This window comes from Gordionus sp. m RMFG-2023, chromosome 3, assembly GCF_954871325.1.
Source record: "Gordionus sp. m RMFG-2023 chromosome 3, tfGorSpeb1-WG-v2, whole genome shotgun sequence".
Classification (NCBI taxonomy): Eukaryota; Metazoa; Nematomorpha; class Gordioida; order Chordodea; family Parachordodidae; genus Gordionus; species Gordionus sp. m RMFG-2023.
In genome coordinates this window covers 47,567,734-47,593,617 of record NC_088777.1, presented here as the reverse complement: position 1 = coordinate 47,593,617, position 25,884 = coordinate 47,567,734, and the positions used below count along the sequence as shown (strand labels likewise).

Genomic DNA, 25,884 nt, shown 5'->3' with positions numbered 1-25,884 from the left:
TCTTTTTGACTACAAAGTTGATAAAGATACGGATACTTTAAGATACTAAGATAAGATCTTTTCGAATAGTTTAAAAAAGGTACAAGATAAAAAATTATTTTATGTCTTCGATACAAATATCTACGATTACTGTCTAATTCAGCCATTTGTCTCTTCTTGCAATGATTGTTACAACGCATTTATGTTTTTTGTTTGACAAGGCATATATTAAATTAGTAAATTATAATGAAAAAATTGAATTTAAAATAATTTACAAAATACCTATGGGATTGGGGGGGGGGAGGGTTACTATTATGGAATACTCTAGATTGAAACATTTCACCAAATATGGATGTATCTCTCTCCTCACCATAATTTAATGATATTTGTGGTAGGGGCCAACGAGACTCAGAAGAAATTACTATTTGTTGAATCAGCTGTTAATACTTCTCTCATGGTAATATCATTCGCAAAGGTATGATCGGATACGAAATTTTTGTACCTTTAGGTGTAACGAGGGCTTTAAAAACTGTATTTAACTATTTTATATATTAAAAGAAATAGACGTTTTCCACTATTACGATAGGAAGGAAGGAAAGGTTGAATTAAAAAAATATTCAATTTTATATACATATACACAATATATAAAAGTAATAAACTTATTTTGTTTTATTTTGATTTTTACAAGCTAATATATTTGTAAAATTTTAAAATTTATATAAATAACAAGGTGAACACTTAAAAATTTTATATTTTTAAAAAATAAATTTTTTGCTATTTTTTATAGATTATTTTTTCTTATAATTCTACAAAATTATAGTATTTTTTCAGTGGATAGAAAAGACACGAATGGGGAGAAGGTTAAATGTCGTCTTACTTTAATAGACACATCTTCTTTTCCGTCTTTGATGCGACATGTCCTTAATACGATGATGGGACGGGGAACGACGTTTGACCTCCTCTCACAGATTATTATAATTTACAAAAATTACAAACGGTTTTTTTTAAAAAAGTTATCAAAGGAAAATTAAATTTTTTAAATTTATTATTTCAAATGATTTTTTATCTCTTATATAAATCATTCCTCGTATATTTGACCTGTAAGTTTTGTTTCAAATAATTAGCATTCATTCATTCGTTCATTCATTTATCCATTTATCCATTCATTCATTCATTTAGTCAAAAGAATTATAAAATAAAGAAGATGACAGAAAAGAGATAACAAAACTATTTTTGAAGTTATAAGTGGCGCTTAAAATAATTAATAATAATATCGTATAAAGTTTGGCTTTAGTTATTAATCATTTCGACCTTATGCCATTCAAAAAAATTTTCGAAGATTTTTGACCTAGACAAGAAATTGAATAATTGTATTGTTGTCATGTCATCAAATCTTATATTTAGAGACAAGACAACTTATATTACTTCTTTCTTTTATTTTTTTTTTATGAATTATAAAGAATATATTTAATTAGTTTTCCAATTATCATTTAAAACTAAAATGAAAAATTTTATAATAAAAAAATAAAATAAAAAAATATTTTGTCATATTTATTTATAATAATTAATTCAAAAAATGCATAAATAAATATAAAATAATATTTTGTCATATTATTTATAGTAATTAATTCAAAAAAATGCATTTCTAAACTAAAAAACAAATTATTTGATATTCGGTATTCGATATTCGATATTATCCGATTCGTATTCTATTTAAAAATTTGAACCGGATACTAATAGGGAAAATGTGTCATCTGTCGAATATTTTTTTCGATCGAATTATTCGAAATAATTTGTCAATATTCAAAATTATTCATTAATTATTTTCTTTAATTATTTAACATGTTACTTTAAAAAAAACTTTTTATTCTTTTTTAAACTTTATTTCCACTTCTTATAATTCAACTTATTTAAATATTAAAAACAATTCCTATTTTCAATTTTTGAAAAATATTTTTTAAAATAATTTAATTTTTTAAATCGAATATTAGACAAATTAAATCGATTTGGTTTATTACGAATACGTATAAACCAATTATTCGATTCATATTTTAATAGGTATAACCCACCAGTGTTGTAAAACTAGTGGTAGCTTTAGCGCGCTACTTTAAAAAATAACGATAGAGGTAGCTCGCTACTAATTTAGAAAAGTAACGAATTAGCGCCAATTTTATATAATAAATACACCTAAAAAATTTATAAAATATTATTTAAATCATAATATTTTTATTTAATTTAATATTGAAATTTATATTTAAAAATTTGCATTGAAATGTCAACGATTAAGAGATTGATATTGAAGATAATATCATACCGATTCCTCTGAAAATTGATGATTAAATAGAATTTCCTTTGCAAAATATTTTAATCTCGATAAAAAAAAATTAATAGGGGTATAAATTTCACTGTAAGATTTTCCGGAAGTATTTATCGTCAAGCAAGACTAGTAGCTTCATCGAGGATATATTTGAAAGTTATATATCAAACAAATTTAATATCAATGTATAGTCCAATCCTTAATCATTAAAATGAAATTAGAATTAAAGTTCAATCTATAATAGTTTTTGAGTTAGATTGAGTTATGAGAAAGTTGATTTTCTTAGCTTAGTATAAACGTGGCATGTTTCAACTGGCCATAAAATATTATTCAAGAATTATATTATATGTTTAAAAATTAAAATTTACTTTTTATCATCAGACTCATCTATTTAATGAGGATATTTATAAATTATAATCTAGATGTTAAACTTGCTTAAAAGTAACTACTCATCTATTTATATATATATAAATTTTATCAAAACATGCTAAAAAAATAGTTATTTCAATCCTTTCACCAATTTTGAGAGAAATTGATTCAATAGATAAAATGTTAAAGGGTGATGGTCTGGATAGTTGGCAAACATGTACATTCACTTATTTCTTGTTATATTTTTATTCTAACTATTACTATTATAATTTTAGACTAACCCTAGCTAGATCAAAAACGCCACCTACTATGGATATTTTTATGGAATAATTAATAATACTATTGAAAATCCTTTAGATTAAATCTAAAAATACTTAAATTAATATATTTGTTGATTTATATATATATATTAAATTTAATGGTGCATTGCGAAAATATTGATTCGCCGTTTTTTAAATCGGCTCAAATCGAACCGTTTAATAAGCTTATAATTTCTTCAAGACTATGCGCGCTACTTTTCTGAAATAGCGTGCTACTTAGTAGCTTAACACTGATAATCCCAATGGATTTCATATCCCGAAATGATGTATAACATAAATAAATAACACTCTTTATTAGTACAGAAACCAACATTTTATAATATTTTTTTTAAAAAAAATTATTTTATAATAATAATCGATTAATTAATTTTATAATAGGAATCACTTTTTCGATTTTCCAGATATTACGAAAACGAACGAAGATTAGATTCTAGAAGATAAATTATTTGAGCCATTAATGCCCAGCGCTTTGATTTGCCGGGAATTCTCGCCCAACGTTTTCAGCACCAAAAAATGTCAAAATTGTTTCCGGAACCTGGAAAAGCACGACATTTCAACCCATCCCGACCTATGCAAAGTTAGAACAATTTTTTAAATTTACTGCTACTGGTTCCCTTAGCCTTCGTCAAAACTGTGAATAGAAAGTTAGGCCTATTCGATCGAATAATGAATTATTCATAATTAGTTTTACTATTCCTAATTATACAAACCGAATTAGAAATAGTAAAATTCTATTATTTATAAGAATTTGGTTTTGTTAAACAGCTCGATTTGAGCCGATTTTAAAAACAACTCAATAATTTTGGCCAGAAATACCTTGCGATTTCGCCGATAGATGTCCAAACCTTTGTTCCATCTTTGAGCAGAATCTTTAGGCTTGCGTAATATATTTTGATACAAAATATTGGCCGTTATTAAAAATCGACTCAAATCGCACTCATGTTAAGTTAAATTATTAAGATATTATATTAAACCTTTTTTTTCTTTACATAATTGTTAATATACCATTTCTTTTTCTTCTTTTCCATGTTATAATACTTATATGACAAAACATCGTAAAAAAAAGGAAAGAGGAGTTAAAATGTTTTACTATGTCGTTAACCTTAACGCATTGGCTAATAAATACCGCATAACGAATATCATTTAAAAATAATATATAAATAAAAATTAATGTCACATTTTATATTATAAGTCAAATTGTAAAAGAAGATAGCCAAGATTTTTTTTTTGTTTAAATCATCGTTTCATTTGAAAAAAAATAATTTTTTTTTAAACTACTGTTATTACTAATGTTTCACCTTAATAAAATGTGGTTTGTCATTATTATAAAAATATAAGATTTGTCTATTTAAGTAAAGGTGAGCGAAGAATGAGAATAATGCAATTTACATGGTGACAAAGTGAATTAATAAAGGCAAAAATAATAAGTATATAAGTAGGAGGTGGGACGAGAGGAGTAGAGTAGAAGACTAATAATACGATAAAAAAAATATATATATGGTATAATATGAATCAAGAGTAAAGCATTTAAATAAAATTAATAATTTTTTTATCTTAAACGTTAACTAGGGATTCTGTTGTCCGACCCGACCTAGCGTCGGTTGAAAGGTATGCATTTCATATATATTTATTGGCCATTTTTTTAAAATAATTTACGCATTTTTAATTTTCGAAAAAATTAATAGTAATATATACTCAATATATTAAATCATTTTTAAATAATTATATTTATTTATTATTATATAATTATATTTAAGAATATAAAATTATAGGGCCGGGGCCATATTTTAATTTTTTTAAAAAATATATGAAACCCGGACCGGGTCGAAAAGGTACCTCTGCATGTTTACGATAAAAAATTAAATTGTAAAGGCGTTTTATAAATTAGGGTCATTTTCATTTATCAATTCGCAAATAAATTGTCTTTTTGAATTTAATATTTGGTTACATCGCCCTTTCAATTTTTATAAATGGCGTTTATTTTATATCGGGCATTGAATTTATGAAATTCCGGGATAATAGAATTCCACAGGGATGTGAGCCCGAACCCTGGTTCAGGAAATTTAAAATTATTTGGTTGGGCATTTTGAAACCACAGAACAAACAGAGACGGATTTAAGGTTTAAACCCTGGGTAAAATGGACCTAGCAGGGTCGGACCCCTCTTAGGAAATCGGTTAAGTTCCTGTTATCAAAATTTTCATTAAATGAAATTTTTGAACCAGGGTTCGGGTTCACATCCCTGGAATTCCATATATAAATATCTTCTATAATTTTCTTGATGTTTTCCTACTAGTAGTAGGGTGAATTTATAAAAGGATATTCTGTAAACTTTCAATAGGATATCTTCGGTGTTGGCCAGAATATTTACCCTTCTTGTCAGATAATCATTTTTTTAAAACTATCTCAAGGTGATAATAAATAATGCTCAACATTAAACTACCCCAGTTTTTTAAAAGGTCGATCACGGATTTCTAAGATCTATGACCATATCCGGGTAAAATTTGGCCATTTTTTTTAGAATAACATTTGCTGTATATTTTGTAAATGGTTTCGAAGAGGGAATTGTGGATACGATAAGCTAATGGAATTTCAAAGATCCAACGCATGATTTTTCGACTGAATTAACCTTAACCGATATCTTCTCAAACCTTCAAATTTACCAAAAATCCCTCTCTCTCTAAACCTTTAATTCTAACTCCCTATACATCAGTTTTATCTATTTTTAATTTTTAAATATATTTCATCCACAATTTTAAAAAAATTAAAAATTAACTCTTTCAATTTATTTCCTAAGACTGTGTCCCAAAAATATCAAAAAAAATATTAAATTCACAAACTTTTGAAACTTTAATTTGAAAATAAATAAATAAGCCATTTTAAATATGAAAATAAAAACGTGTCCCAAACAAAATATAATTCTAGAAAATTTTGTAAATTTTAAAAATTTAATACCCGATTTAAAATTTTAAAATTTGCGAAGAAGTTTTAAAATTTTTCGAATTTTTTAAAAAAAAGAATTTGATATATTCTATCATCAAGATGAATTGTCTATTGTTTCTAAGTAGATATAAATAAACACAAATTTTAGCCATTTGTCTTATAGAATTTCTAAAATACGAAAATTTGACAATTAAACAAAAAGAATTAGAATTATGACATTAAATTTATTTTCGAGAGGTTGCTTAGAAGAAATGAAATTGTTTGAAAAGATTTAAATTTTAAAATATTAATTTAAAATTTGATTTCAATATATTTTTAGTTAAATTTTTTTCATATTATATATATATATTATCATTGTACTTGTTATAGAATATTCTTCTTCCTCCTACTTTTAATTTTTTTAAACATAGTTTTATTGTTAACCTAACAGAAATAATTATTAGAATAGCGTTAGAATTTAAACGTTTGGTGTTGACGATTTTAAACGAAGACGTTTTTTTGACATTTTTATTGTTTATATTTGCCAGTAACCACATATAGTTATAACTTAAACTAACAATACAAATAAAATCGATGTTTTTATAGTAATGTATGTAGTTCAGTTGCTTTAGACGCTAATTTAAGGAATCACTTTAAACTAATTATTTTTAAATAACTAGTTAAAATTGCTTTCAAATTTTACTTTATTTTCATATTTTCTAAGAATGTTTCATATTTATAATATATACTAGATAGAATAAATGGAGATTGCATATCTATCTAAATATATATTTTTTAATGAGTTTTAAAAATATTTTAAATTTTTTATTATCGAATTTAAATTTTTTTTTAAAAAAATAACAATTTCAATGATATTTTTCTAAATGGAAATCAAATATTTACTATAACTCGAATTTTCTTTCATTTTTTTCATATAAATTAGGCATATATTTTATTATTTCATTTTACAAGGAATCTCAAGGAAAGATTTTAATATCCGGCTATCTTTTTATCACGCATGATAAAAGCTTATTCAATCAAAACCGTAGAAACGTAAGTTTTAAATTGTATTTTAAATTTCTTTTATTTTTTATTAAAAAAAACCTGTTCGAAGGATAAATTTGTCAAGGGGAAACAGAATCTTTGAAGGATAAATTATCCAAGGAACAGAATATTTTTTTGGAGGGGGAGGGGAGGATAGAATTTTTTGTTTAATTATTTAATATAAAAAATGAACAATTCATAATCGGAAAATATTTTCGAAAATATATTTATAGACATTTAATTTGGCTGACAAAATACACCAACATTTTTAATTACGAATAGACAGTTTATAATAGGGGCATCGAGAACATCGTTCACGCGTTTGAATAATTATAAGATTAGGCCATATAATTTTTATTTATATACGTTCGTTAGGCAATAAATCATAATATTTTTAGCTGCGAAATAAGTTAACTGAGACCTCAATGCTTAGCAGATTTTTTTTTCTATAAGAACTTGAATATTGAGGCAAATTATCCAATTTTAGTAGCCATTACCCCTACTATACTCTACTTAATAGTATAATTATAATAAAACATTTAAAAAAAAAAATCTTTTCCTTGAGGTTGGCAGTCTGATTTTTACTTACCATTACAATCAAATTCATTTTAAGAAAATTAAAGTCAAATTTGCTCAAAAAAATATTACAATCTTCCCAAATTTAGATGCTTTCTAAAGTTGACCACACTTACCTTTCATTGATAAAAAAGAAAGAAAGAAAGAAAGAAAGAAAGAAAGAAAGAAAGAAAGAAAGAAAGAAAGAAAGAAAGAAAGAAAGAAAGAAAGAAAGAAAGAAAGAAAGAAAGAAAGAAAGAAAGAAAGAAAGAAAGAAAGAAAGAAAGAAAGAAAGAAAGGAAGGAAGAAAGAAAGAAAGAAAGAAAAAATAAATATATAATGATGGAGAAATGGGCTCTAATACACTGATTGCACATTTTTGCTTAAAACATTGCATTTCTTAATACAAACCACTATTATATATTTTTAATCAGGATAAAAGTATTAATTACATTTTTTTATTTTATAAACCGGCATCTTAATTATTACCAAGTATATATTATAGAAATTTAGGGAGATTCAAAAGCATTGTGGTTTTCCTTTGTTAATTAGATTTGCTGAGATGGGTTGAAGGAATGTTCTCATAAGATATTTTATTTATATTTTTAAAATTTTTTTTATATATAAATTTAATTATAATAACATGATTAAATTTTCTGTTTTAATATATATTTTTAAATAAAATTTTTTAAAGTTTTAAAATTTAATTTAAAAAAAATGTTAACATATATTATATATATATTCTCGTAATCAAAAGAATAGGGGATGAAAAACTTAAATATTTCATAAAAAATATTAATTATTCAGCTTCTCTTTTGGTTTTATATTATAAAAAAATTTATTTGACTTTAGAATAACGTTAAACGCTAAAAAAAGTAGAAAACGAATGCAGATATGTATTGTATACTAAGAGATCTGCAAATAACATTTCGGGCCGGGTTGGGTTATAAATTTTAAATATGATATCATTATATTTAGAAATTTCTATATTTTATTATTTCATTATTTTGGTGACTATAATAAAGTGTGTCAAAAATTATTTATTATTTATATTTGATTTGATATTTACTTTTATTATTAAATATAATGATAAAACAAAGAAATTAAATTTGGGGAAAAAAACGAAAATACTTAAAATAGTTCAATAAAAAAATTAAAGATCGGTCCTTGACGTTTTTTTAGAACCACCGTCTAAACCGGTCTTTTATTTGAGGATCCTAGTCCGATTTGACCCGAGACTCCGGTCTAGACCTAAGATCGGATGACAAACTTCACTAATTAAACAATATTTGACTTTGAAGAGGGGAAAAAATATGATTTTCACAATTAATGATTTATCAAATATTTATTATACGAATTTTTTACAACTGATTAATAATTAAAATGCCATATCTCCTAAACCTGTACTCGGCCCAACTTAAAATTTTGCATAGTTTTATTAATTAATTCTGTAACTATTCATGAGGGGAAAAAAATTGAGAGAAATAAAAAAAATAACGATTTGATTTTATGACCATTTCCGGTTTTCGACATTTAAAATTTTTTAAACAATATTTAACTAACATTAAGTATTTTTAAAGGCCTACGATTAAATTAAAGCTATATGAAGGAATTTAAATGATACTTTTAGTTCAATTATAGATATTTAAAATTAAAGGGAGAGAATTTTTCCCCGAAAGGTCCCATTTTTTAGACCTTTAGAAGGCCGTATCTCAGTCGCTGTTGGGAGTTGGAGGCTAAAATGTTATTTTTTTTCTTAATTATTCTTATATACAAACTCCAGTAAAAAGTTTTAGGAAAATCTGAGGGGATCGGGTTAATTGAAACTCATGTTGATTTGTCATGGAATTTCGCCATATATACTTTGAAAATAATATAATGGAAAACAATTATAAAAAAATCATGTGAAATTTATTGAAAATAATATAATGGAAAATAATTATAAAAAAATCATGTGAAATTTATTGAAAATTTAAAAATGGATTAAAATTGTGTTAGAATTTATGTGCACTGAAAGATCATTTAAATGGGGAAAAAAAGACCCATAAATATTTTAGCCGTATTTATTAGAATAATTGTATAAGCTCTTGAATATTTGTCGTGATATTAGACAATTTGAAATCTTGTTGTTTTATTAATCATGATTTATATCATTTTATGTCGCATGATAACCTAAATTTTATTTTCCTCCGAAATGGCTAGCAAGGACGTATTTTCATATTTCATCATTTGTCGTCGTTTCTATTTTCTACATTTCAATAAGCAAAACTAAAAAAAAAGCTCTTAAACTAATTAAATTATTTGGAAATAATTTTATTGCTTAAAGTCTCCAATAAATGTTTAGCCAAAATTTTTTATGAAAATTATTATTGCAATTATTTCTTTGTATTTAAATTGTATTTTTTTATTATTAAAATAAAATCCTTTTGATTAAAATTTATAAATAGCGTAACTATTATGGTGTATTAAATGATTATAAATTTTATAAAGTAGTAATTTGCAATATTCTTCTATTTTTTAAGGATGTGACTTTTAACTAGTGTTGTTAAATGGTTCATTTTTGAGCCGAATTTTAAAAACGGCTAACTCAATATTTCATCCAGAATACTATTACGCAAGCCTGAAGATTTTGTTTGTAGAAGGAACAATGGTTTGGACATCTTTTAGCGAAATCTCGAGGCTTAGGCAATATTTTTCTGGCTAAAATATTGAGTTAGCCGTTTTTAAAAATCGGCTCAAAACTACTACAAAATTATAACCATGGGGGAAGGTAAGAAGATTCAATTTAACATTGTCTTTTAATTTTATTATTTTCAATTTTCTATATTTTTAATTATAATTGAATATTTGATTTGATCTAAATTTATTCTTCAAAAACGAATGGATCTATTATTTTTTTTGATTAAAAATTAAAAGTTGGCGCGGTTTACTAAGGACTCTTCTATTCCTTAAGCCAATGAAAATTTATTTCCCTACCTCCACTCCCCCCCTCCCATACCAAATCAAAATAAGCAAAAACAAAGAAAGGAAACTAAATTATTAAAATCATATCTCCTCTTCTCTAGCCCCTCCCTTCAATTTCCATGATTATCTCACGTGATGTCCCACCTATCTTGGTTGTGTCTACTATAGATAGTTCTAGAGAACTTAGATCCCGTGTGATTTTTGGCTGTATCCTCAGCTTCGTATACCCCTCTTTATTATTGCAACTACATTTTATCACGAATTGCATTACTGATATAACTCTGGAAATTTCAGGGCTTATCCTGCACGATATATATAATTATAGGGTTTACCAAATCTTTTTTAAAAATAAATTATTTATAGCGTGCGTTTTTTTAAATTTCGATATTTGAGCATGCGCAGAGTAGGTGCCTACCTTTACCCAATGAATTTCAGGAAATTTAGCAACTTCTCTTGATTTATATCAATTTTTAAACTAAAAAAAATCACCAAAATGAATGGGGGAAATTATCTGAAATTCCCATGGTAGATTAACTCTAATAGATGCTAAAATACGATTACGATAAAATCAAGTCTTACAAAGTTTTTAAAGATTTGAGAGAGGTAAAGCACATAGCCATGCCAAACTATATAGTGTTCAATTGAGACTCACCTTTTTCTCATTATATATTCTAATGTGTAATTCATAAACCATGGCCACTTATTTTGTGCAAATTTTTTTGAATAAACATAATACTTTTCCTGGTTAAAATAATAAAATCTAACATTTCATAATATTCTTCTAATAAATAATCTTTTTTTGGAGTTTATAACTATTTTTTTTTAAAATAATTTTTAAATCATAAAGTATTTCTAATAAAAAATAATAATTATTATACATTACCCCCCATATCACACTTTATAATATTTTATTTCATTATAAAAATTTTCACTGAAATATTGATATAACCTAAATATCAAAAAAGACAATATATTAAAATATAAGATCTAATTTTTTAAAAAAAAAAAATTTCATAATTCAAATCGAATTGCAATCACATTTTTTCTTATTTTTTAAAGTTATAAATAAAAGATTTTTTGTCTTACTTTTATATATATACATATATTTTTTATTTATTTGTTTGTTTTTTTTACGAATTTTGTCGCAAAAAAGCATTGATTTCACAATTTATATCTCTATTTTTTAAAACAGAAAATTAAAATTTATAATATATATATTTTTTTTTAAAAAAAACAATAATAATAAATAACTAAATTGATTTATAATTTATTTTAAAATTTGGTGACAAATTTAGAAATGGCAAAGAAGATTTTTCACCTTATTCGACAATGGACAGTTAGCGTATACTTTTGACGAAAATGTAATAAAAAATTATCTTTATATTGTATTTACCTCATTAGATATGCCGGTTCGGGCCAATTATACCCGGGTCGGCCCTATAACTTTTTAAAAAAATCCTAGCCGAGTCGAAATTTTTTTTTATGAATAATTAATTGAAGAAGGGTAGCGTTTTTTTATGTAAATTTTTTTTAAAATTATATTAAATTATGGAAGTTATCTATCATATGTTAGTTTTAGTAAGTTGCTATATTCGATAATCAGCTTTTAGAGATTCTAACAAATAATTATCACCCAGTTATTTCATAATGATTGGCATTAATTATCATGACGGGTTAATAAATTAAAATTTCATTTTCCAGCCAGATAAAGTTATTTCTTACATCAAATGTTATATATAAAACTTCAAGCTAGAAAATTCTCCCCCTCCAAGTTACATATCCTTGTCCTCGAGATATCTGGACGTTAACGATTCCAATCAAAGAAAAAGGGAATACATATTCTCGATCGGTCCCGACATATTATCACAAGATAAGAAACCTCGGGATTTTAATTCGGATTTAGATGATTTATTGGACACGTTTTACCTCAAAACTCACAATCTACAAGAATATTTAAAGTATATATTTTTATATAACATCTTAACAGGGATATAGGGTCCGTGAAGAATTCGTATCTCTTAATATTATATCATTTGAGGAAAATTTTTTAAATTCGAAAAATTTTGATTTTAGTATTTCGGACATGTCGGAAAAGTTTTATTCCGGAAAATTCCTATCAAATCAGATATTTTTCAAATTTAAAAAGTGGCCCCCCAAAGAGATTCCGAAATTTATTTTTTCTACATTATGTCGGGGGTTCAAACATTGTAAATTGTTTATTTTTGGACATTTTGAGAACATGGACCAAATATATATCGATTTTTGGGAAACTACTTAAAGCCAAGATATTTTCGGACAGGGGTTAATTCGGACCCATTTTTGAAAATCGACGATCACTATATTGGGTTTGTGTTGATGAAATTCCCTAAAAGAGAGAATTAAGTTCAGAACTCTTAAAATCATGAATTCATGCGCTAGATTATTTATTATTTTAATCTTACATTCACTTCCAGGTGGATCGAAATTTTATCGACCCTAATGGGCGACATTAACGATCGGGAATCGAATCATAGAGCCAGAAAAGAATCGCAATTATATTCGCAGGAACCGGTTCCACATAGTAGCGCGTACTTCAAATACAAGCGGAAAGACGGGCTGAACAAATTTCCTAACAATCCGCTGATTCATATAACAGGAGAAAAGGCGTTGAGCCCAGTCGTGCAGAGGGTATCTCCGGTCGTTAAGAATTCGGGTATTCTCGAATCTTCCACGAGGGATATGCCAGCAAGGATTAAAGAAAATTACGACCAGAGACCCATTGAAAAAATGGTAAATTCAAATTATTAAAATAAATATATACATTAATACTAAAGAAGAATGAAACCGGTGTACCCCAGTTCATATAAAACCCCATTAATATTTTGAAACATTGACAAAAAAAAATGTTTTGGACACGTTTTTATTTTTTTGAGATAGAAAAAAAAGAAGAAGCTTTGGGCTTCTTTTATGGTAAGCGCAAGAGCACAATTTCGCCATGTTGATCGAGCAATGAGGAATTTTTAAAATGCATAATTCTGAAGATATGCTATCGTTTTAGCCTTAAATTATGGATCCCTTGGGCGATATAGCCGTATTTCGAATATATAGTTAGTCTCTATTTTAGTCATTAATTACGTATACCTTGAGCGATATCTCTGTATTTCGCGCTTACTATAAATGTAGGCCCCCTTATTTCCTTAATTTTTTTTATGAAAGTTTTTTGAAGTTTGTTGATTTTCTATCTCAAAAGCTTTGAAGACCGCCCCAATATGTAAAAAAAAATGAGAGAAGATAATTATGATATTATAATATTAAATAATCAACTCAAATCACCTTTTATAATTATCTAAAAAATTATGCATTTTTTAATTTATTGCCATAATATATTTATTTTGAAAAAATTTTTTCCTCAAAAAAGATCATTAAAAAAAAGGCACTTATTTTTCAAAATTTTTTGCGAAAAAAATTTCCAGGTTAATTCAGAAAAAGAGAGAAATAAAAGTTTTAAATTTCAATTTAATTTGTTTTTTTGAAATCTAACTCCAAGGCTATTAAGAAGAACGTTTTAGTAATAAAATATTCTAACAGCTAAAATATAATATGATAATTTTTGAGAGAAAATAAAGACTTTTATAATATAATAACCTACTCATAAGTCATAAATAATTCAAAAAAATTTATCTTCTTTGAATAACAATTACTTTTAGAGAAAGATATGGTTTAATTTTTTAAAGTTTCTTCGTATTAAATCCAAAAAAAAGATGAATTATTTTAAGAATATTTTAAATTATAAATTAATCAAAGGAAATAGATAGGAATCTAAAAAATTTTGCTGTATAAATCTTCCGTACTTTATTGTTCCTGTATAATTTTGATAAATAACATCTGATGAATTACCATATTTTTAGTATATTTTTATAATTTTATTTTTTTACAAGTGTTTTTTGAATTTGCCCAAAACACAAAAATTATATAATGTGGTACTAATATAGTAATAATTATAATTTTTATATTTTCCATGAAATTTATGTTTATTTTTTTTTGCTACATTTTTATAATATTGTAATTTTAAAAATATAAAAATTTATTTTCATTACATAAATATTATATAAATTTTGCATTCATATTTTCTTCTTGGTATAACAGAATAACAAAAAGAAGTCTACCAATAATAATGATGTAAACGGAAATCAAGCTTCTTTGGCAAATCATTCATTTAATGGAACACAGTTTAATGATAAAGGTAAACGCTAAAAAAAAAGTTATTATTCATAAATACTACTTATAATTTACAAAACTAAGATTTTTGATACTATCTCTCTGTTTAAACCTATATAACTAATACACCTGAAGTGTAATGGCTAGTCTTTTATTTACTTTTACGGATATATAGAGCAAATTATAAGGAAGGGGTCATTAAGAATTTTTTGCCTTTATTGCGAGAGGCTCCTAGATTTTCGTGGCAACGCATCTGTTGTATGTGCGTACAATTTCAGCTCTTGTATAAATTATCTCTATTTTATTCGCTATGTTACTAATTAATATAGGTGTCAACGGTCCGGTTTAAATCGTAGCGTGGACCAGGAGTTGGACCGATTTTCAATAAAGTCTTGCCGACCTATCAAAACTAATCAGTCCGGGTTGGGTGCGCTCTAAACCGGGCTGCACTTAATTACCAATCTTTGAATATACTTACATTTAAAAATACTTTGTCTAGAATTATACAATGCGAAAATAGCCAACGAAGAATTCAACATAGCCGAAATGAGGTACAAGTATCCGCTGGAAGATATGAAAAATAGAAATCATGGTGGGTTCAATAAAAAAAAAATAATAAAAGTCCTATACGTGCACTGGTTAAAAATAGCTTGATAACTAATTGAAATGGGTATCTTAAGCCAGCCAATAGATCTCCAACACGGGAGATATGATGCACTTGCGTCAATATAATATTTTAGTCACATATTCAGCATCCATTTTATATTTATAGCACCATCTGGGGGGGGGGGTGAGCTTCAGGATCATCATAGATTTAAAGGGGTCCAGGGACCTCTGAACCAAACTAGGCTTCTAGTGGATAGGAAAGTTCAGGACTGTATAAAAAAATTTAATATGCATTTTTTGTTTGTTTCAACCTCTTTAGATTCCGGCGTTTTTTCCATGACATCCAGCGTGGATTCTCCGCCCAAATATGAACGATGCGGGAATAAAATGGCGAATAATGTTAGGAAATCCTCCCCTAGTCGCATAGGCCACGCCATAAACTCCGAAATTTTGGAAGCCATCAGGCGGGACGATTTGGAGTACGAAAAAATACTGGCATCCAGACCTCAAAATTTAATCATTCAAACCAAATCTTTGAATAACTCTTCGGACGACACCGCATCGTCCATGCCCTTTAAACCCATCCGTGATACCTATAAATTACACGATATCGGCAACGGTATTCGCGTTCATCGGAGATTCGGTGGATCGAGCGAGATTCTGGAGGACAACCGTAACAAATATATTCCTGCGGATTCAAAGTCCGACACTGAAAATACCGAAATCAATAGTCGTTCTTCGGAGGCGTTAAATGGCATCACCCTTGATGGCCGCAAAAACTTCGATCTTATCAGTAGCACGCCGATTCTTTTCAACGAAAGTAAAGATGAAAATGCCAAGGTGACGATGTATCAGCAACCCTTCGATTCGGGGGAAGAAAGCGATCCGCCGTTAAAAAAATTTAAAAAATCTGTCCTCCAAAAGGAACAAAAATCGGGAATATTATCTTTCGTCGGTGGAGGAGGAGTAGGAGCGGAGGAAAGAAAAAAATTCAGGAAGAAAAAGCGAAATTCTATTTTCTCCTCCATTTCCGCCAAAGGAGGCAAAAACGCGTTGTTGAACCAATATTCCGAGATAAATTTTAGGATTGAGCCCTCGAATATTCTATACCCAAACAGTTCCTTGAGAATCGAAAAAGATTATCCCGTCAAAGCAATGATCAAAAATTCGATTCACAACGGATATTACAGAGAAACTAGTCGCTCGTCTCACGATATAAATCACGTTGATCCGATCAAACATTATCGGGACAAGTCTAACGAATGCCTTCTACCGAATAAAATGATGGCTCCTGAATTTCTATTAGTCGCCGACTTGACTAATAATATTTTAGTATCGGGAGGCGCTGGTACCAATTCTCGTTCGTTGACCAATTTAAACACCGATAAGGAGGATTCGCGCGTCATAACAAAACCGTATAATAGCGAGAAGGCCCCTAAATGTCGCGACGAGGTGAACGAGGAGAATAAAGGTTTCGCGCATATCACGGACCTGATAAAGAAATATGAACGCGATATGAACGCGTCTACCCCTCATAAAGATGGGAAATCCAAAGAATCGTTCAATAATAAAGCTATCTCCAAAAATTTGGACAAAGATCCTAATACGCAAATCGCGAAAAGGTAATTAAAAAAATAACTATGTTTAAATGTTGCCAATGCCACTGTGTTATGCGTTAAATAAATTTATGACATTTAGCAGACGATTTTAGGATTGGTTAGTCTATATCTCATCTTTTTTTTTGCGGAGAAAATTTTCTTAAAATGACGTCGTATACCCCACTAGACATTTAAAAAAAACCAATTAGTGGGGTGATTTTATCATTATTTTTTTATTAAAATGGCGGCTCCTTGTATTAATCATTAGCCTACAACATCATCTGATGGTCTACAATATTAATTACAGACACGTGCCATTTTTCAATTTATTTTAACGTTTTAACTAGATATGAAAAAAAAGAGAAAACATTAAAAATCCTTAAGGAATGTATAATCTACATTACAAATTTTTCATTATCACAATCATATCGTTCTGCCAAAATATGTCAGAGATTTTTCATTGGGTGTCTAAAATCTTTTTCTTAAAAAATATCGAAAAGTATTAAAACCAAGGTTCAGGACCCGAATTCAGGTTCAAAAATTTAAAACTGTTTGGGTAGGGCATTTTGAGACCAGATCGATTTATGGGCAACCTCATTAAACCCGGGGTAATATGGACCAGGGACGGTTTCGTACCTCATAACGGTTTCTCGATTAAGTTCCTGTTATCAAAATTTCCGCTAAATAAAGTTTAAAATAACCCAAATTCGGGTCTAAAATCCTGATTAAAACTTTCGCAAATTTTAATGAATTATATTTTGGACATATTTTATTATTAATAAAAATAAGCATATTTATTTATTTTCATTAAAGTTTCAATAGTTTGTAAATTTAATTTTTAGATATTTTGGACACGTCATTATCACAATCATTTTATAATTCGCTTATACCATTAAATTGTGTGTCCAAAATATCAAAAAATTCTTTCTAAACTTAATGAAAATTAAATAAGCTATTTTTAATTTATAAACATATCCAAAAGTTATGGACCAGCCAGAGCATAATTCTAGAAAATTTTATATATTTCAAAAATTTAAAATATACGATTTCAATCAAAATTTGCAAAATTTTTGAAAATTTTCGAATTTTTAAAAAAATGTTTTTGGACACAGCCTATAAAGAAAATTCATTTAATTTTTCTATTTCAAAATTTTGTTAAACTAACAGAACCTTAAAAACATTAATTTATTTTTTGTTTTTAATGTTTTTTTCTACATGGATAAGTTTTTTTAAAAAAATACTAATATTATTTAAGCGGGAAAAAAGTTGAAATTAAAGGTGTATCCGAAATAACGATGTGTCAGCCACTTCTAAACAATTGTAAAGATGCGCCACTCGAGATAAAAGGAGAGAAGGATATTAAAAAAGTAATCTTTTTTTAAATTTATATTTTATTTTGTAAATATAAATAATTGAAAAAGATTTCATGCACAATAAATAACGATTATTTCAATTTGATCGACTAAATCAAAATTAATTTATTTTTTTTTAAAAAAGCCTATTTTTCAATTTGATTAACCTAATTAAATATTTATAAGTTTTAAGCAATTAATTAAGTAAAATAAAATTACATAGTCCGCCGAGAATTATTATTATACTATTCTATCTCCCATTTCATTTTCCAATTTTATGGTATTTTCTGGGAGAGCCAGCGAACCTCCATTTTATAAAAATGGCCATCTTCCTTTTTTTAAAAAAAACGATAAGAAGGCAAGAATTTTATTTATAAAGCAACAATGTCTTAAGATAAAGCTGTCCTATATGGTCTAGCTAGTATTTTTTTTAAAAATAAGTTTGGCTATTTTGTTGATCATCTCAAAAAGAAATTGAAAATATGAGCTAAAAATTCGAAAAGTTGTAAAAACTTTCGAAAATGTTAAATCTTTGAAAATTTATAGAAATATGTTTTGGTTACGCAAGTGTGTGCCTAGTGAAAAACTAAGAGTCCGGGTTTTGTAAAAAACAATTTGGGCCCAACCTGACCCCGGTTTTTATTTTATTTTTTCAAATTTATTTTTAAACCTAACCGGCGAGACATGTAGGCAGGCGCCTCTACACCCTCTAAGCCCCGTGACGATATGCCTCCTTATCAGCTCCTATCCTTTATCCCGTCCCACACCCTATGGTATCAAAATGAGCAAAACTATACTTCCTCCTACAACCCCCCATTCAATTTCAATGGATGATCCTGCATCAACTACCCTCTCCCATGGTAGAAGCGCGTGCCTGTTTGATGGCAAAATATTCGTTGACATTAGTGATCTGCATTAGAAATGTGTCCGTTCACTATTTGTTTAAAAAAAATTTCAATCCGCATGAGTAACTTAAGAGTATATTTGGGTAATTACTACATTTTTAGCAGTTTAAACCAATTTCCAGCCGCTCAAATAGAAACTAATATAAATTAAAACTCCTCAATGTTAACCGATTTTTTTTTCTGGCACGCTCCTGAAGATTAAACCAACATTTATCCATTACCCAGCTATAACTTAAGCTCGATTATTTTTAAAGCTGCAATTCAATGCTTTTTTTTATGTTAAAATTACAGTGTTTTTGTTTGTAAATAAAATTATTTAACTCGTAAAAAATTGAAATTGATAAGAATATATGTAAAAAGTATGTTATTTTTTACACAATTTTTTACCAGTCTAATTTTATTTTCAAATAAATTAATAAATATGGAAATATTTTGAATTAAATCTGCACAACACTGTATTTATTATTCACTCTCACTTCTTGAAAGAAAAAAAAAATTATAATGTGTAAATATAAATATCAAAAAAAAATTTTTTATTACCTTATAATATGAATGTTTTGCAAAACGGTAACTGTAGGGTATTATATTTTTTTATTAATATAAACAACGAAGGCCTTCGAAATAATTATTTATTATAGTAATATAATTATTTTTTATTATAATATATATATTTTTTTTTACGAGAATAGCATTGAATTTAGAGTGAGAGAGAGAGGAAAAAAGAAATTGTGATAATTTGTTACAAAAAAAAAATACAATTATTTTAAATTCAAAAAAATATATATATTTAACAACCACTCACATATCATTTTATCCCATCATTTCGATTCGATAAGGGAAGGAAAAATAAATTAATATCATTTTCTTAATTATTTTATCTTCCATTTGGCCCATAAATATAATTTTTTTTTTATCTATTAGCTTTTCTATCACTTAATTAACTCATTTTATTTTTCTTTATCACCATTTGAAAAAGGAAGAAAAAAAAATTATTCTTCAGAAAATTTGGGAATTCGAATATTAACTATATACTCACATTTCAAATTTTCAAAAAGAAATTTATAATTGGGTAAAATATTTCGCGGGATACCTTCTCCCACTAATCCTATTGGCCTAACATTCGAACATCACCTTATCATAAAAATAAAAAATTAAATTCGGATGAATGCGGAATCGGCTATGCAAGCTGATAAATTGAAAGCGGAAGTAAATTTTTTTTGTTCCTTTTTAAAATTCAATCATCTATCCTTTTTTTTGCAAGGTGGAATATCTACAAGCTCAGCTTGAAAGAACTAGATCTCGTTTATACAGAACTAAAAGTGAGAACGAAGATTTGAGGAAAGAAATCAAGAGCATTAATAACGGAATGAACAATGAGTCTACGGATCCTTCAAAAGGTAAAATGGCATTTAAATTTTTTTAAAAAATTTTTCAAATCATTTGCGATTTTTTTTTTGTAAATGGCCGTGACTAAGAGATAGGAATTGTTATATTTAGGCCAATCTTGACTGACAATTTATTCCTTAAAATGAGATTTGAAGCGTTTTTTGAATAGAAATAAACTAAGTTAGCACGCCATTTTGGTATTACCGTGACGGAATTTTGTTTTTATGTTAAATTTTAGTATAAACTATTTTACACGGGGAACTAAAAATGGAGTGTAACCAGCTGATTTATAATGATATGATACACATTAAATAGATGCATCAGTCCTAGGCAAATTTTATATAATTGATTTAGTCAGGTGATGTTAGGTAAAAATCTACGATCGCACGTTCCTTTTTTTTTAAAAAAAAATAAATACATTTATAAAAGTAACGCTAACACATATGTTAACCTTATTCTAACCTAGGCGTGCGACTAATACCAATATATTCTTGATTTACAATACCAATATATACCAATATAAATTAAATATTAAAATCAATACAATTACCGAAATATATTGGTTTGATATATTAAATACAATATAAACCAATACTAATATTAAAAATAGATAAATATATATAAATATTTGTTTTTTTTTCATGGATCATTATATCGCGGTATATTTTTTATTTACTTTCTTTTAATTGCTTAAACTTTTTACATCCATATTTCTTTTGTACAAATACTTACTTTTTTATACTGTAATATCAATATTGGTGTATAATTGTATAAGTTTATTTTTATTGTGGAATGAATAAATTTTTTTACATATCAATTATTATTATTATCTAATCATTTAAATATATCATAATGCACAATTAGTGTTAGTAATTATAGATAATGACGATGATACTGATATCATAAAGAACAATTAGTGTTAGTAATTATAGATAATGATGATGATACTGAAAACGATCCTTTTCTTCATTACAGAGAATAAAAACCAATATCAAAAGTATGGCATCTTAATATTGATTGAATAGACTAGCTTTACTCGTCAAGATCTAATCCCCGACCCTAACACAAAACAAATTATTAAAAAATTGAACCAATCGCAAAGATGATTAAATTTTCATTTATGAACGATATTTTGACTAACCTTTAAAATCTATAGAATGTTTTATTTTATATTTTATTGTGATTTACATACCGATTTGTATAGCTATAATATTTTTTTAACCGTTATTATATTCGTTTTTAATAATCTGTATTTTTCTAATATTTTAATATCTGTGTTAGAAATTAACATATTTTTAAATATGATTGGTTCGAATAAATTGTATATTATGATTAGTTCTAATAAATTTTTAATGCTCCAATAATAATCATTTCAATATAAAAAAAATCCCCACTCCCATTCCCGTTAGTAGAGAATTTCTGTCTACTCGCCTGTTCACATCACTTAATTTCCTAGTTTAAAAAAAGAATTTGGATTTAGTAAAATTTTGAGAGTTGATTCTCAGCCCCGTTTTTTAACAGTAATGCTATTTCATTTTTTTTTCATGTTTATTTTAAAACTTCAAATTGCGGGTATTCTATTCTTATAATCAATAAATGTGAATTTAAACCAACACCAATATTATACAAGAAATAGAAAATACTATTTTAACCAATATCTATATTTAAAACCCAAGAACAATATTTCGTTAATCTTGGGTTTTTTAATATTGGTTCCTAGCCCTATCTAACCCCGTTTATATGGTTTTAGACGAAAAAACTCATCCAATCATCGAACCTATCTTGCGAACCCTAACCAGAGATGCCATGATGATAAAAAAAATTTTACGCAATCATAATTCCTCATATAGAGGAAATAGGTGCAACTTTTAAGCGTAGATTTTTACTAAATATTTCGCCTGACTAAATATATCAATTGCTATCTCTAGTCATTAGTTATCCTGCGAACTTTTTTCGGGCTCGGTCCGTAATATATTGCCCGGCCCGGTACAAGTTGTGAGGCCTGGTGTGTAATAATAAGTTAACCATGCCAGTCTGGAAACTTTTTCTATCTGCTAGGCGGGCTTCCCAGTTATGGCCATTATAAATTGTTTCATCATTTTTTTTTCCAATAAAAGACTTCGAAAATATTGGAAAAGTTTCAAAGACGTCATCTATAAACTTCCTGTCCCACGTAAATCAGGATTTGATACACGCCAATTCTAAAGAACCCTTTAGTTCTATATTGAAAAACTTTAAAAATCGGATTAACAATCAAGGAAAGAGCAACAACGATTTATTACAAGATGAAACTATTACACCCTCCGAAATGCAAAATGGATTCGATAACCATCACCTAGTAATTTAACCTCTTCCTATCTTATTCATTCATTTTTTAAAACGTAAACCTAATTTATATTCATCAGAATGATAAACAGCTGATCGAGAAACTTCAAGAAGAAGTCAAGTATTACAAATTTAAAATGCTGGAAGTAAACGAACTCGCCGATTTCAATACCCTTCAAATAAAAATTCTGAAAGATCAAATGAAGGATCAAGATTCGACTAAACTGATTAAAGGTTTCAATAATTATACGACGGTCGGTATAAATGTCTAAATGAACGAAGGGTGTGGGAGGGGTGGAAGCAATATAGATTTTAAAAATATGTATAGTTACCAATTTTTTTTATGTAAATTAGGCAATTCCGGGGAACACGTGACCAATGGCAAGACTGAAGACACTAAGACAAATAAGAAAGAACTTTCCAAGGAGAAACACAAATACAAGAAACTCAAGGAAGACTTCGAGCGCACCAAGGCTTCATTAAACGAACTGTCTGCAACTTTGATGGCTAGGGAAAAGGAGAACGAAGGCCTAAATGAACGGCTCCTTTTATTATCCAACGAAATTGATGCTGCCCCTAAAACTCCTAACACGGAAGATTTTGTCACTTTCAAAAAATCAGGGGATTTGGATAAGGAGGATGATCATAAGGTTTCTCAACTGGCTCAATCTTTGAGCGATGCTAATTCGCGGATAGAGGCTCTCCAAGGCGCTCTCCGTAGATGCGAACTGGTCTACGATGATACGCGAAATCGTGCCAAGTTTTATTGGAATTCTTCCTCTATGACCCTAACCAAGATCAGGGGTTTAATAATAGATATCTCCCTCTTGCCCTACCAGAAAAAGAACAAATTATTTTCCAACGAACATCAGTTCGAAAATGGTGGGCATATTTATACGAATGATAAGCATTCCTCCGTGGAAACATCAGCCCATTCTGAAAACAGCATTCAAATATCTTCCGAAAAGCGAGATACCCTAATCGCTAAACTCAAGGAAGCCGAAGAAATCTTGAGGACTACTTGCAATCATCAATACAACGACATACCGCTCAACTCACCATCTTCCAACGTCAAAATCAATTCCTTTAATTTCAAAAAATGTAAGATACCCTTGCCTTTCCCGCAAAAAGAATTATGTAAAGGTGAGCCCGAGTACGACAAACTGGAAAATAGAAACGCTATCCTTGACAATGCTATATCTGCGCATTGCGATGAGTATACTGTGCCGCTTGTGAAAAACGAAGCGTGTGCTTCACCTGGCACGACGTTAAATGAGTTGGGTAATTTTTGCCAATATTTGCAGGACAAATGCGATAAATTGGGCGTCCATTTTAAACATTATTATTCCTTGAGCAAAGCCGACGATAAGCATTACCATTGCAAATTAAACGAAAATTTTGATCAAAGTAAACAACTCAAGGAAGAAATAATTATCGGGTTATTAGAGTTTATGGTAAGTTTAGACGTTTTTTTAATCCTCTTCAAAGGAAATCCATCTTTGGACGATATTCGAAATTCGCTAAAACCCAACAATAAGCTCCCAAATTTATATCACTTATACGTCAATTTGAGAGAATTGAAGCCAAGGGACAAATTTATGCCCAAGCTGTTACGAACCTTAAACGAAATCAACGTTATAACTAAACACGCGATAAATGGGACCAATCAGAACGATACTTTGTCAGAGCTCAACAGGTTTCACGAAATTATTTACAAGGAACTTTCATTGTACTCGGGCGAACCCACAGAAACATTCCCGAAAAGGTTACCAAACGCGTTTCGATTGACCCTCTTCGCCTGTCACCTCTCCAGAACTATGGTCAATGAAGCTATCTATAGAGCCACGTTTAGAAGCTACCGAGGAAAATTGATGGAAACGGACCTCGACACGAACAACAATATAAAATTGATCGAAAATTGTGCGTCCGATTTAGCCAGAAGTGTTTTATCCGATTCCATTTCCACGTCTTTCCTATACTTGTCTTGCAGACATAAAATTCAAACGGAAAAGGATAGGCTATTGCGAGCGCACGATTCCACGAGAGGGAGATACGAGGAATCAAATACGATTCCAGCTATTTTTAAAAAAATTGGTCGTGGCGCGAATAGCGATGTCAATGTTGCGAATAGACTAGACGATTTATTTTCTGACCACCACGTTCTTTCGACGCTATTTGCGAGTTTTATCGACTACAGGATCATGAAAATTCTGGGAATGATTAATGTGCAATGATTATTTTTCTTTCTCATGATAAAAATATGTGTACCATAATTTAACCGTTTTTCAAGTTCTTTAATCATGAATGTGCTTATTATAAATAATATAACTTATCTATTGTTTTTTTTTCTAAACGACTCGATTTGAAACCGATTTCTTAAAAATGGCAAACTCAATATTTTAGCCAAAAAACATTATTGCCTCGAGATTTTGCGGATAGATGTCCGAACATTTGTGCCATGGCAGATCAAAATCTTCAGGCCTTGCTCAATATTTTTCCGGATAAAATATTGGGGTTGGCCATTTTTAAAAAAATAGGAACGAGCCGTTTATCATACTAATAATATTTCTTTATAAATTACTAATTTATCGCAAACAAAAATATCCTTAACTTTGAATAAAAATGTAATGTCGCTTGAAAATATATATATAAAAATAATATTTATATTCATTATCAAAAATGTAAAATGTTTATAAACAAAAAAATCCGTCATTTTTATTATATTTTTTTTCTTCTTTATTTAGAATTGTATAAATTATATATAAGAGAAGTTATGACTTTGAAATAATAATATTCAATGAAAAATTACACTTATTTGCATTTATATTTTATATATTTTTGTTAAAAAAAACAAGGAAAAAAAAAATATTTTACATAATAAAATAACTTGTAATTTTTCAAATTTTCTAAATTAATTAATAAAAAAAATGTCGTTTATACATAGATTAGTCAAATGATGTATGGTTAATTAATATATTTTTTTTAAAAAAATCACAAAACATTTAAAATACATAAAGTTTTGTAGTAATTATCAATGCAAAACAAA

General features: G+C 27.8%; 1 protein-coding gene across 2 annotated transcripts in view; it reads left to right on the top strand.

The window, feature by feature from the left end:
• Positions 1 to 25,562, top strand: part of LOC135926511 (uncharacterized) — a 29,008-nt gene extending 3,446 nt beyond the window's left edge. The window contains exons 2-14 of one of the 2 annotated variants that reach the window (XM_065462417.1): positions 3,364 to 3,562; positions 6,879 to 6,959; positions 11,765 to 11,830; positions 12,219 to 12,427; positions 12,923 to 13,238; positions 14,595 to 14,691; positions 15,166 to 15,258; positions 15,592 to 16,894; positions 18,126 to 18,237; positions 20,389 to 20,524; positions 22,652 to 22,851; positions 22,919 to 23,072; positions 23,193 to 25,562. In XM_065462417.1, the coding sequence (XP_065318489.1) occupies positions 3,443 to 3,562; positions 6,879 to 6,959; positions 11,765 to 11,830; positions 12,219 to 12,427; positions 12,923 to 13,238; positions 14,595 to 14,691; positions 15,166 to 15,258; positions 15,592 to 16,894; positions 18,126 to 18,237; positions 20,389 to 20,524; positions 22,652 to 22,851; positions 22,919 to 23,072; positions 23,193 to 25,072 (4,767 nt within the window). In that variant the 5' untranslated portion in view covers positions 3,364 to 3,442 and the 3' untranslated portion in view covers positions 25,073 to 25,562. Of the gene's footprint in view, positions 1 to 3,363; positions 3,563 to 6,878; positions 6,960 to 11,764; positions 11,831 to 12,218; positions 12,428 to 12,922; positions 13,239 to 14,594; positions 14,692 to 15,165; positions 15,259 to 15,591; positions 16,895 to 18,125; positions 18,238 to 20,388; positions 20,525 to 22,630; positions 22,852 to 22,918; positions 23,073 to 23,192 lie in introns of both variants that reach the window. The other variant, XM_065462416.1, reaches the window with a different exon arrangement.
• The last annotated feature ends 322 nt before the right edge of the window (positions 25,563 to 25,884 follow it).